Genomic DNA, 15,159 nt, shown 5'->3' with positions numbered 1-15,159 from the left:
TTTCCCTCTATGATGCCAAATTAGCTACGGTCAACCCCCCATCCCTTTTCCTAGAGATCTTCTACTTCATATTTTAAGTTTTTTTGCAAAGTTTGTAGTTCTAAACAACATTCCAGACTTTCCCATTGTGTCAGTTTGTTTGTTGCTGTTTTGCAGGTGTCAATTTTCAATCTTTTAAAATAGGTTTAAGCTGTTCTGACAGATCAAAAAAGGTGACACTAACTGAAAACACATAAAATGGGAGCTGCATTCCCATTAAGGTGTAGACTGTGGCAACCTGGCTTCTTAAAAACAATTTTCTGTGTTCCATTAAATTATCACAGAGAATAAATAAGAAGCTTGATAAGAATTACAAAACATGGGACAATCCTAAACAATGCCCTTCTGTTTTTGGCTGCAACTCTTTACTGTTGTATCTATTGTCCTTGGGCCAAAAATTTTGCTAATTTTCTGTACGCTAAACAAAGATTAAACTTTTTTGTGACTGAAAACGAGTCTTTTTTTATCCTATTGCCCATGCCCTGACATTCCCTTAATTTTATATATATTAGCCTGTGCCTTTTGAATTAGAGCAATGCTTAAAATGAACTGTTAAGTCTCAAAAATTGAGAAGACACCCTGACACAGAGTGATAAAAAGGAGGAACAAGACATTAGACATAACAAAAGCACAAACCTTCTCTCTGGTAACAAATAGAAAAAGACAGAAACATTGAAAAGGGGCATTTGCAGCATCAAAGGAAAACTCTAAGACACTGTGACTAATAAGTATGAGACAAAATTTTTGACCAGTATGTATCTTCAGAGAGCAAAATGTTTCAGAATACTGATAGACACACGCAGAGGCAAAAGGGATGACATTACTGATGCTTTCAGGACTATCAGTACCTTCCTCAGGAGAATAGGTAATAAGCTTGGGAAGCTTAGAAGGAAGGAAGGACAGGTCATTCATACCCCAGGGTGAGATGGACCCATCTGTAATGAGAATGACAGGCGACAAAGAGGAAGGGACCCCTCCTAAAAAGAAGTAGTGGCTAGCAATTACATCTCATCATTTTAAGGACAAGAATTAAGGCAGTTTTGAAAATGTAATACCTGGTTTGTCTGGTTTAAGGGATAATGTTGTATTTTACAGTACTTCAGGAGAATTAAAAATTTGTCTCTTTTCCAGTATTTGGTGGGACACTGCTTGCTGCATTTGTGTTATGTTCTGCTACTCTTTCAGGGTATAAACTTAAGTGGTGGTCAGAAACAGAGAGTCAGCTTGGCTAGAGCAGTTTATAGTAATGCTGAAATATATTTTTTGGATGATCCTCTTAGTGCTGTTGACAGCCATGTTGCAAAGCACATCTTTGAAAATGTGATTGGACCAACAGGTTTACTGAAAAAGAAGGTGAGTGGCATTATGGTATTTGTGGTGATGAATTTCTATTACTAATTAATCTATGGATTTAAACAATTTTTGACAACTTTAATTGGGAGGTTACACTCAATGCTATTAATTATTCACTCTTGGTATAGTGGTTAATGTAAGTAGCTGTTTACACAGCAGTCTGAAGACCATGTGTAACTTTGCACTGATATTCACTTCTTTTCATTCTCTATCAGTGTTAGTTGGAAACATATCACAGTGGATATATTCCATATCCTATTATTTTACTCATCTTAAATTACTACTTTTGTTTATTGTTTATATGAATCTATTTATACACATATAGTATATGCAGTGTGTGCCTAGAACTGCCAAAATCCTATTCATGCAGTACTTCACATAATTTTATTATCTATTGATAGTTTACAGTCTGCTGAATATAATTAAAATTTATGTAGGTAATCACAAGTTTTGAGAGGGTTGACCCTTATTTCCTTCTTTCCCAGAACTAGTTTATTTTTTAAATAACCCATTAACTTAAAAGATATTCATTATTAAAATTTGGCCTCACACAAAATTGCTTTTGCCATTTCAGCCATTACGATTCTAGGCTCTAGCATTGTACTTTTGTTGCCCTAATTGTTCTAATTTTGACCATGACAACTTTATATGGAAATAGGGAATTCTCTGTGGTGGCATGCAGTGTGCTATTACTGTGAACTTTGAACTTTTGTACTTTTCTAACCAGCTATCTTTTGATTAAAGTGAAACATTGTTGGAACCTATAGACCACCTACTGTAATGTAAAGTCTTATTATTATTATTATTATTATTATTATTATTATTATTTTCCTTTCATTTCTCATTTCATTTTTATATAAAAATAATAATAACTTTGTACCATAGATAACACTGGCATATACACAAAACAAGTAAAGATATGCTCTTCAATTTTTTAATTTCTTTATATTCATCTATTCATCTGTTTGTCTCTACTCGGGTGGTAAAGGATAGCAGCTCACTGATAGATAACTTCTTTATAGACCAAGATAAGTTTAACCAGATAAATGCTCAGCCTGTTGAGAATGGTCTTTCTGATCATGGTGCACAGCTAGTTACAATATATGACATAGCTCCATTCAGCAATACTAAACAGTCCTCCAAAGTAGTACGTTCAGTCAACGATTTAACAATTGCAAATTTCAGGGAAAGCCTACAGCAGTTAGACTGGGATGAGGTGTACCATGAACCTGATGCCAATTTAAAATATAATTTATTTCATGACATTTTTGTAAATGCATTTGAAAACTGCTTCCCCAAGAAAATAGTTAAATATACTCGTAAGAAACCTTGTAACAAACCATGGCTTACTAAGGGTATAAAAATATCTTGTAACCAGAAAAGGGAAATGTATCTGACAGCAAGAAAGAGTAGTGACCCAGAAACTATCAAAAATTATAAAAACTACTGTGTTATATTAAGAAAAGTTATTAAAAAATCCAGGAGTATGTGTATCATGTCTGAAATCAGCAACTCTGATAATAAAATTAAAACAATTTGGAATATTATTAAAAGAGAAACAGGTCAACCAAGAGCAGAGGAAGACAGTATTACCATCAAATTGAATGAAAACTTTACGAACAAAAAGTCAGAAGTTGAAAATATTTTTAATAATCATTTTCTAAATGTTGTGGATATAGTAGGATCCAGGTGTTCATTAGAAGATGCTAGGCTGTTAATGGAAGAGGTCATACCTATGCAATTTGATACAATTGAAATCTCACCCACTTCTCCCTCTGAAATTAGGAAAATAATAAACTTGCTTAAAAGCAAAAACTCACATGGAATTGATGGCATTTCCAGCAAAATACTAAAAGCTTGTTCTCAACAGATAAGTAAGATTCTCAGCCACCTGTGTAATAGCTCTCTGGAACAGGGCATTTTCCCTGATAGACTGAAATATGCTATTGTTATACCTTTGCATAAAAAAGGGGATAGATCTGATGTCAACAATTACCATCCAATCTCCCTTCTAACAGCTTTATCCAAAATTTTTGAGAAAGTAATGTATTCAAGAGTAGCTTCACATATCTGTAAAAATGAAGTACTAACAAAATGTCAGTTTGGTTTCCAGAAAGGTTTTTCAACAGAAAATGCCATATATGCTTTCACCAGTCAAATTTTGAATGATCTGAATAACCGAACACCACCCATTGGGATTTTTTGTGATCTCTAAAAGGCTTTTGATTGTGTAAATCATGAAATTCTGCTAGACAAGCTCAAGTATTGTGGCATGAGTGGGACAGTGCACAAATGGTTTAATTCGTACCTAACTGGAAGAGTGCAGAAAGTAGAAATAAGTAGTTCTCGTAACATGCAAAGATCAGCACATTCCTCAAACTGGGGAACTATCAAGAATGGGGTTCCACAAGGGTCAGTCTTGGGTCCTTTGTTGTTCTTATTATATATTAATGACTTGCCATTCTATATTCATGAAGAGGCAAAGTTAGTTCTCTTTGCTGATGATACAAGTATACTAATCACACCTGACAAACAAGAATTAACTGATGAAATTGTCAATACTGTCTTTCAGAAAATTACTAAGTGGTTCCTTGTAAACGGACTCTCACTGAATTTTGATAAGACACAGTACATACAGTTCCGAACAGTGAATGGTATGACGCCATTAATAAATATAGACCTTAATCAGAAGCATATATCTAAGGTAGAATATTGCAAATTTTTAGGTGTGTCCATTGATGAGAGATTAAATTGGAAGAAACACATTGATGATCTGCTGAAACGTTTGAGTTCAGCTACTTATGCAATAAGGGTCATTGCAAATTTTGGTGATAAACATCTTAGTAAATTAGCTTAATATGCCTATTTTCACTCATTGCTTTCATATGGCATCATATTTTGGGGTAATTCATCACTGAGGAATAAAGTATTTATTGCACAAAAGCGTGTAATCAGAATAATAGCTGGAGTCCACCCAAGATCATCCTGCAGACATTTATTTAAGGATCTAGGGATATTCACAGTAGCTTCTCAGTATATATACTCTCTTATGAAATTTGTTATTAACAACCAAACCGAATTCAAAAGTAATAGCAGTGTGCATAACTACAATACTAGGAGAAAGGATGATCTTCACTATTCAAGATTAAATCTAACTTTGGCACAGAAAGGGGTGAATTATACTGGCACTAAAGTCTTTGGTCACTTACCAAATAGTATCAAAAGTCTGACAGATAACCAACAAGTATTTAAGAAGAAATTAAAAGAATTTCTGAATGACAACTCCTTCTACTCCATAGAGGAATTTTTAGATATAAATTAAGAAAAAAAAAACAAAAAAATATTTTTAAAAAATTAAAAAAATTAAAATAAAAAATAAAGAAAAACAAAAAAAACACAATAAAATAAAGTTGTTATATTAACTTAAGTATGTTGTTAAATTAACCTAATTATGTCATGTATTGGAAAATTCGACTCGTTCCACATCATTATGAAATATCGTATTCATGATCCATGGAACTAGTATTAATCTAATCTAATCTAATCTAATCTTGGGTGGATGTATTACGACTTCTGGTGGGTTAATATTGTTAAAGAAAATCTGTTTGTCTCTGTAAGTAATAGCAGGCAGACGTATAAATATTTCTGCTGTGTTAATATTGTTCAAAAATGTGTATTCTAACTGGACATTAAAGAAGTGTTATTAAAAAACCATCTGTTCATCATTACACAATGTGCCAAGAATCCTGCATCAAGACGATTGAACAAACAAGAGGAATTTCCATAAGTAGAGGAGAGGCGATCATCATAACAAGCTCTATGCACAATGGTGGTAATAAGAAACAGAAGTTTGTACATTTACAGGGTGTTTCAAAAATGACCGGTATATTTTAAACGGCAATAAAAACTAAACGAGCAGCGATAGAAATACACTGTTTGTTGCAATATGCTTGGGACAACAGTACATTTTCAGGCAGACAAACTTTCGAAATTACAGTAGTTACAATTTTCAACAACAGATGGCGCTGCGGTCTGGGAAACTCTATAGTACGATATTTTCCACATATCCACCATGCGTAGCAATGATATGGCGTAGTCTCTGAATGAAATTACCCGAAACCTTTGACAACGTGTCTGGCGGAATGGCTTCACATGCAGATGAGATGTACTGCTTCAGCTGTTCAATTGTTTCTGGATTCTGGCGGTACACCTGGTCTTTCACGTGTCCCCACAGAAAGAAGTCACAGGGGTTCATGTCTGGTGAATAGGGAGGCCAATCCACGCCGCCTCCTGTATGTTTCGGATAGCCCAAAGCAATCACACGATCATCGAAATATTCATTCAGGAAATTAAAGACGTCGGCCGTGCGATGTGGCCGGGCACCATCTTGCATAAACCACGAGGTGTTCGCAGTGTCATCTAAGGCAGTTTGTACCACCACAAATTCACGAAGAATGTCCAGATAGCATGATGCAGTAATCGTTTCAGATCTGAAAAATGGGCCAATGATTCCTTTGGAAGAAATGGCGGCCCAGACCAGTACTTTTTGAGGATGCGGGGACGTTGGGACTGCAACATGGGGCTTTTCGGTTCCCCAGATGCGCCAGTTCTGTTTATTGATGAAGCTGTCCAGGTAAAAATAAGCTTCGTCAGTAAACCAAATGCTGCCCACATGCACATCGCCGTCATCAATCCTGTGCACTATATCGTTAGCGAATGTCTCTCGTGCAGCAATGGTAGCGGCGCTGAGGGGTTGCTGCATTTGAATTTTGTATGGATAGAGGTGTAAACTCTGGCGCATGAGACGATACGTGGACGTTGACGTCATTTGGACCGCAGCTGCAACACAGCAAACGGAAATCCGAGGCCGCTGTTGGATCACCTGCTGCACTAGCTGCGCATTGCCCTCTGTGGTTGCCATATGCGGTCGCCCTACCTTTCCAGCACGTTCATTCGTCACGTTCCCAGTCCGTTGAAATTTTTCAAACAGATCCTTTATTGTATCGCTTTTCGGTCCTTTGGTTACATTAAACCTCCATTGCAAACTTCGTCTTGTTGCAACAACACTGTGTTCTAGGCGGTGGAATTCCAACACCAGAAAAATCCTCTGTTCTAAGGAATAAACCATGTTGTCTACAGCATACTTGCACGTTGTGAACAGCACACGCTTACAGCAGAAAGACGACGTACAGAATGGCGCACCCACAGACTGCGTTGTCTTCTATATCTTTCACATCACTTGCAGTGCCATCTGTTGTTGAAAATTGTAACTACTGTAATTTCGAAAGTTTGTCTGCCTGAAAATGTACTGTTGTCCCAAGCATATTGCAACAAACGGTGTATTTCTATCGCTGCTCGTTTAGTTTTTATTGCTGTTTCAAATATACCGGTTATTTTTGAAACACCCTGTAAATTCTGAATATATGTATTGAATATTGAGGGTATATTGATATTAATGCCACTTAAAGTTCACTCAGAATATGTGTAACTTCCAAATTTTTTTCAATTATTCTTTCAAAATTTCCTTTTTAATTATTTAAGCAGCAATTTTTAATCAGTTTTCATTGTATATATTACATTTTATTCCCACCTCAACTACTCAATGGCAACAGTTCAAAGGATGGCTCCAAGTGGAATAGGAACAGACCTTTTAGTTGTTGAGATAAAAATTTTTCTGAGATAAATGATCCATTTTTATCATTACAAGAAACTAATGAGGCCTTTGTTGCATTTGTTACATGTACGTGAGATTGGAACTATTAACAACTTGAAGGAGCACATTAAAATTAAATTCTGCCTACAAATTAGATGCGTCAGGAAAGTGAATTTCAGCAGTTAAAGTAGGAAGCTGCTATGCTGTATGCTTATATGGCTGCACTTGGCGCTGTCTCTCTCACAGTAAAATGTCTATTACTATAGGAAAGATGAAAATTTGTATGAAGTCAACATTAAAGTGCAAAATAATTCATTCAAATGCTGTAAGACCATATCAGAGTATAATCAGGATCATTAATGACTACACATATTAATCTGTTTTAATTGAAAATATTTTTTTTCATAATTTTGTTAAACACTGTTCACAGTGGAGTCAGAGGACATGTCCATTGTTTAAAACTCATTAAAAAATGCAATATGCCAGGATGTTGGAAATCCAAGCTTGGCACCAGTTGAAAGTAATGCGCCAACTTGTGAACTGGCCGATGGCTGCCAAAACAACCATGTTGGTGTCTCGATATTAAAAATTAATGACACTGGTGATACAACTAATCATGGTATCACTTTTACGACACTTGATGAGACAATTTCTCAGTTCTCACCAGGAAACATTTTTCCAAACAGTGAAACTGAAGTGTGTGAGAGTGAAACTTCCTCTGACTATTTGCTCTCTATATCACAAACACAAGAGCATGAAACAGTTGGAAAAAGCATTGTAAATACTAATGACATCCACAATTTGACATAACTCAGGCAACTAATAACACAAGAACTTACAAGACAACTGGAATTTTAGGAAAGTGAAACACAACAACTTAAGAATGTAACACAGCAGTTCACAAGACATCAGGAAAATATGGGACAACAGTTTACACAGCAAAATCAGGCATTTAATGATTTCAGGAATAATATTAGTCAACAGTTCAGTGAGGTGAGCAAAATTTTATGCACTGAGTTATCTGACAAACCATCTGGGAAGTTGACACAGCTCAGTAAACAACTAAAATACGAAATAATTACCAATATGTCCCACAATATAAATATGTTAACAGAAAAGGTAATATCCATAGATTGTAGGCAGGAACAACTTTCAGGTGAGCTGAAAAACCTTAGTGAAGCATATTCTCAAATTCAGGAGATGCAATTCCAAGTGGATGCATCAGTAAAAAATGTGACAAATGCAGTCAGTTACTTGCAAGACAAATGCAAGAACCTACCTACATAAATACACAAGATGAGTCTAAGAGTAGACCAGTTAAGTTTAGAGTCAGAATTTGCCAAAAATAAAACAGAGAGATAAGTTTTGTGCAGATGTAAAGGAAATAACTGAAAAAGCTGAAGCCAGGATGCTGGATAAGGGCAGTACCCTTGCTGAAAAGATAGTGTCAGATTGCAACATTTATGTAGATACTGTAGAAGAAGCTCTAAAATAGAAAGAATGTCAACTTGTAGGTAAAATGGACTCAGATTTAAAGGAAGCAGAGGAAAGGTTATGAGGCAGTGTAGCTAAAACTACTGACATTCCAAAACAACGTATGACAGAAAACAAACCTATGCTTTTGTAGAAGTTAGATACCTTCACGGGTTACCCACAATACGGCGTTAGCTCGTCAAAGGAAAATAGCAAAGGTCACACAATGCAACAACACTTGCTGGCAGTTGTACCTGTTGAGCAAGCACAGTTGCCAAGTGCTACCCCACAAGTGAACATAAACATGTGTGTAACTGACAGTGTGCCATGTTTGTCAACATTACTTGCAGGTGAGGGATTACTTAGACATCGACAATTTCTGATATTTACTTCTGAAGGGAAAGAACATGCCCTGTGTTTTTTATCAGAGCATTTTGAAATGTTTCAACTCATACCTAAACTGAAGCCCAGAAAATTAGATTTGTTGTTGGATACACACAGGTGAAGTTTTGCTATGGGCTACAGACATAACTGAACATTGCCACTATTATGAACAGTTTGAGAGAGCATTTCTGGATGAGTATTGGTCCGAGGCCATACAAGAGAGGCTCAGACATGAAGTATTCAACCCAGCTCTGTTCAACAGCATGCGTGGAAGCTTAAGGGGCTATTTCGAAAAATATTTGAATAAAATCAGGTACTGGATGAATCCGATATCTCAAGTAGATGTGCTGAAAATTTTGAAAAGCCATCTTCCTGCCCACATTAGAAAAATCTCATTATCATCCCAGAACATGACACTGTATACTTTCTATCTGTACTGGACTCTATAGATTTAATATACGAAGGGACACAAGTACAACCAAAGCCTGTTAATATGCTGATAGCAACACAGAGATTTACAGACCAACAAGTAAACAATGGCTTTGTAGTGCAACACAGATGGCAACCTTACCCCACACAAGGAGGATATAAGATAAATGGGCAAAAAATTTAACAAAAACAATTACAATGGTCAAGTAGTGTATGGGCAGCCTGTACAATATGTCCAGACACAAGTTACTGGCAATAATCAGCCGATCACTTGGCAAATGCAAAACAACTATGGACAACTGAATAGCCCACAGACAGTGGAATTCAGCCAGTAAAGCAACACACATTTGCTGAATAACACACAGAGGCAAAGAGAATTTCAGTAGAGAGCCTCTCAGGACACTAATTGTCGTAACCAAACACCAAGGGTCAACATAGTGGAAGTTATGCCTAACCTAGAGATCGATGCCACCACGATGCCAGAAAACTTGAACTTGTCATGGTAGGCCCCCATTCTATGACCTTGGAGGGGAGTGGGGGCACAGGCTTGATCGAGACTTGCTTTATCAGATACGATCATGGCAATTTTGTGAGAGATGATCTGTGTCAAGGTAATGAGGGTACGCAGAAAAACTTGACAGAGAGCAAGTTGCAAGATACTATTAAGGCCAAAATATTTGACCTTGATGTACCCATTGTGCTAGACACAGGCGCTATGACTAATCCGATGTCACAGGGATTCTTTCAATAAGTGAAGAAATGTGGACGTATACCTACACTGCCAGTGCAAAATTGCAAGTTGCAAGCTGCCACAGGTCAAAAATGAAAACGAGTCAAGATATAACATACACAACATACAATTAGGACAGTTTTCTACACAATGCAATTTTTGGATACTAAAGAAATTAATAGCTGATTGTTTAATTGGTATGGATACATTTAGGACATACCAAGTACAAATTTATATAGGAAAAGGCCAGTGTCATTTCACTGTAAGTAACCAATTATTTGTGCTCCGCCAGGTTAACCGTGAGCGCTTATGCACTGCTTCCTGGACTCAGGCAGGTGCACCGGCCCCGGGTCGACGGCTTAACAATGGAGGCCTGTGTTCCAGCCAGCCTGGATGTAGTTTTTAGTCGGTTTTCCACATCCCACTAGGTGAATACCGGACTGGTCCCCATGTCCCACCTCAGTTACATGGCTCGCAGACATCTGAACACATTCGCACTATTCCATGGATTACACTGGACTCAGACAGTTGGGGTACACTAATTCTGTCCTGGGGGGTACAGGGTGGCGGCAGGTAGGGCATCTGGCCACCCCTTAAATTAACCATGCCACATCCGATTAACCATGCTGACCCTGCGTCCTTGCGGGAAAACGGCACAAGCAAAAGAAAGAAAGAAAGAACCAATTATTTGTACTACATCTTATCAGAGGAAGTACTAATATATATAAAACTGAAGTTGCTCATGAATTTGATGTTCGGTTGGTAAATCTCATAGTTATGTTTGTCAACACATACAATAACAAAAAGTCATCAGCAGAAGAAATAAACATCGACATAATAAGCACAAATGTAAGTGAATCAAAGTGCTTGTCTAAAGAACAGCAAGCAGAAATCAGGGAACTGATACTTGCTTATGTACATGTATTTGAAAAAAAAAAAAAAAAACGGGGTATTATTAAGGATTTCGTGTACAAAATGGAAGTGTATCCTCATGAAACTTTATGTTCTACATCATATCCTATACCATGGGCAAAGAGGGAAGCAGTAAGAACAGAGATTAACAGGTTGCTTGAATGGGACATAATACAACCATCATTTTCCCTTATTGTAGTCCTATCTTGGCTGTGCATAAGCCAGATGGCAAGGTGTGCTTGGTTCTAGATGCATGTAACATTAATAAGATTATTGTACCAGTCCACACACATTCAGATAATTTAGAGGAACAGCTTATGAAATTCCATTATGCTAAATTTCTTACTATAATTGACATTTGGTCTTCATATTAGCAAATAAAACTATATGAAGAAAGTCAGAAGTGTACCGCCTTCATATGTGGGGGCAAGAGCTTCAAATTTCAAGTATTCAAGTAGAATTGCAAGTGTGCTAGGGCCCAAGCTTTTGAGTAAAGTAACAGTATATGTGGATGAACCTTTAGTCATTACACCCACCTGGGTAGAATATTTCTGATAAATTGAACAAGTATTGAGCCATTTTTCTGAATATGGAATAACAGCAAATTTCAAGAAATCTAATTTTGGACAAGAAAATGTAAAATTTTCAGGACACAATCTCTTCGGAAGGCATACTGCAAGATCCAAAAAAACTTGATGCCATTAGTAACTGCCCTGTTCCTCAAAAGAAGAGACAGTTAAAGGCATACTCAAGCCTAGTGTCATTTTTCAGGAAATTCATCCCTAACCAACTTAAGAACAGTGATGCTCTACCCAATCTTCTCTGGAAAACAGACCTTGGGTGTGGGACAAGCAATGTCAAACCCATTTTGAAAACATCAAGCAAACCCTACTGAATGCTAATATTTTATCTCAACCAGACATGAAGAAAGATTTTTTTAATGCACCAACACATCTTCTCACGGTCTGGGTGCATGACTTTCTCAAATGGTAGAAGAAGAGGGAAATCTCATCCCTAAAGTAATTAACTTCACCAGTCGCACCTTATCCAAAGCTGAACGTTCATATTCAATCATGGAGTTAGAGGGTTTGGCTGTAATTTGGTCCTTTAAAAAGTTCCTTTGGGATAAACACACAAAAGTGTACTGCGACCATCAGTCGCTATCATTTTTGTTAACTTGTAAATTGCTACACCAACAGATAGCCAGGTGGTGTATGTATCTTCAAGAACTTGATTTTGAAATAGTTACATAAAAGGAAATCAAAACATAAAAGCTGATGCTCTTTCCCAACTACTACAAGGCTTAGAGGAATTTAACGATCTTTTAGAGCAGGAAGGTGAAATAAGAGCTATGTTGATGGAGGACAAAGCACTCCAACCATACTATGTCCACATATGCAAACATATGGAGCAATTACAGCAGGAAGACACATGGTGGAGTAAGGTAAAATTTGTACACATATCAATGATGAAAAATTAAAAAGGTTTTTCACTATTTACAAAGGTGTTCTGTTCCATAGGAACCCTCCCGAACTTGAGAAATGGCATGTGTGTCTCCCAGAGGAATATGTGGATTATTTTAGCTTGTACACACACAATACTTCGGGCCATTATGGCACTGCAAAATCCACTGATAAAATAGCTAAATACTGTTATTTCCCCAGCCTTAGACAAAGGGTACTACAGATGGTAAGAATGTGTATTATTCGCCAGAAAGCAAAACATTCTAACATCTCCAAACAGATACAAATACATCCCATTGTGGCTAAGAAACCTCTAGGAAAGGTATCGTTAGATGTGGCTGACCCATATGCCAGACGTAAAGGGGGAGTAAAATATATAGTTGGTCGGTATGAAATTTTCACTAAATACATAAAACTGTATGCTGTACAGGAAATTACAGCCAGTTCAATTATAAGATGAATTAAAGAGGATTATTTTGCAAGAGTGGGAAAACCAGAACTCATATTAACAGATAATGCCTCACGTTTTGTGGGATGTAAATGGAAAGAATTTGTAGATTCCAACTGAATCAAACACATTTTAGTATCCAAATTTCATCCCGAAGTGTCCCCCATAGAAAGGGTGTTTAAGGAATTCAATAGATTTGTGAGGACTTATATGCCTAGTAAACATACCAAGTGGACTGAATATGTCACGCCTTTCTTACAAGTTGTTAACAACCTTCCCCACACATAAAATGGATTTACACCAAATGAGCTGATGTTCAGTTGCAAACATGTAGACGAATGGGAAAAACCTTTACCCAAGATACCAATATCAGAATTATCATTGGATGATAAAATACAACAATCAGTAATTAACCTTGAAACCTAGGATAAATATGGGAAGGGAATTTATGACAGAAAGCAGAAATGTACAACACAGTTTTATATAGGACAAAAGGTGTAGTTGAGGGACCAGAAAACTCTTGCTGCAGTTAAAGAAGCATGTACAATATGGGTGGCAAACTGAATAAGAGGTTACATCATGCCTATAATATGCATTATCTTTCAGATTTATAAGGTAAGTAGAGACACACACATGCACACATGCATAACTGCACTTTGAAGTAAATGAATACATGATTGAATACATGAAAAAGGTATTAGGGACCATTGAGCTGCTGTACACTTATCTATGAAGATTTAGTTTTAAGTTAGTATTAAGTTTTTTTCTTCCAGGGAGCAATGCATCAACACGTCCTAAAGTGAAGAAAGACAAATGCTTGTCAAATGTTAGGTACCATATAAACATAAAAAAGGACTGCACTGCAAAGTAAATATAGTTGTAAGTTTATGATATGTATGAATGTCACAGTGTTATAATGTGTGTAGAAGAATACAGCTGCAGTATGTCACATATCACAATGCTGAACTATGGTGGAGCACTACCAAATAATCAGTTGAAATCGATTTGCAACAGTGAATAAATAAAACATGATTTTGTGACTGGTTGCTGCATGTTTGGTAATTGTAGTGACTATTGTTTACTTCTTTGGTTATTTGAAATTGATAAATATGCTCTGACAAGAAGTCACTGCGAATTGGAATGAAATGTACCTGTACGTCAATTTATTCCACAAAGGAAAAACAAATCTATTATTGTATGAATGCTATGTAAAGAATGTAAAACCAAATGAGAGCAAAAAGTGTACTCATATAATTGGAACTGAACAATGTAACAAAATTATAATTTAACAAAATGTACTAAACAAAATGACAATTAGACTGTAATGAATATAAGCAACAACAATGGCATGTCAGCAAATGAATAGGATGAGTTTACTTTTTTAGTTGTATTTTTATTTTTTATTTATTTATTTATTTATTTTTTCTATGGGTATAGTATGTGGAAAGGACATTATAGGAATTTTGTGTAATGCAACGGTATAAAAGACGCTCAACAACAAAGTGCAAAAACATATGAAACCTGCCTGCAAAGTGTTAAGTGTGCATGTGAGATATGTGGGTGTGTGAGTGATGAGCTAAAAATGACAATACTTTGTATAACAAGAATTTTCTGTGATTGACAGTGCCGTAAAAACATGAATTTTCTGTGCCTAACAATGTCATAAAAACATGAATTTTCTGTGCTCGACAACGTTGTAGAAGCGGTAAGAAACTTACCTTGTTGGTGGATGTCAGATGTATGGCAGGTGTCCCCACTGAATAAGTGTGAGCAATGAGTTGAAATACATTCCTCAGGCTGCTGAAATGGAAATCAGTGGTCACCACATTGAAGAGTTCACAAAGGATCACATCACTGAACATGAGATTCACAAATTTTTCAGTGAAGACAATGTGAGCGCATGACATGGGCACTCTGACTTAGTATTAAACACATGAAAGTGAGCAGGGATGGGAACGGAAATGGAGCTGCACACGCATGCTTTGCAAGCTAAACACTGGGCAGATACCAACTGACAATAATGGGACTATGCACTTACAACAAGCACTTTTTGATGAAGGAAAACATATGTATGTATGTGTTAAGGGAGCTCACAGACCTATATAAATTGATAACCATATAGGATAACTCCAATGGCCGAAAAGTAAAGGCTATGTCCATACCGGCCAGGGTTATCAACCAATAAAAAGAGAAATAAGCTCAGACACTGTGCACCTCTGTATGATGTCAGTACAAGGTGGGGGGCAATTGCAATGTATCATATAATAATTATTTT

General features: G+C 36.6%; 1 protein-coding gene across 3 annotated transcripts in view; it reads left to right on the top strand.

Moving 5' to 3' along the window:
- LOC126194751 (multidrug resistance-associated protein 1-like) overlaps positions 1-15,159 on the top strand; it is a 368,141-nt gene that overhangs the window by 197,538 nt on the left and 155,444 nt on the right. For all 3 annotated transcript variants that reach the window (XM_049933026.1, XM_049933028.1, XM_049933027.1), the window contains exon 16: positions 1,225-1,392. In XM_049933026.1, the coding sequence (XP_049788983.1) occupies positions 1,225-1,392 (168 nt within the window). The remainder of the gene's footprint in view (positions 1-1,224; positions 1,393-15,159) is intronic.

This window comes from Schistocerca nitens, chromosome 7 (genome assembly GCF_023898315.1).
Source record: "Schistocerca nitens isolate TAMUIC-IGC-003100 chromosome 7, iqSchNite1.1, whole genome shotgun sequence".
NCBI lineage: Eukaryota > Metazoa > Arthropoda > Insecta > Orthoptera > Acrididae > Schistocerca > Schistocerca nitens.
Note: the sequence above shows the minus strand (reverse complement) of the source record. Positions and strands in the feature narration are given on the sequence as shown.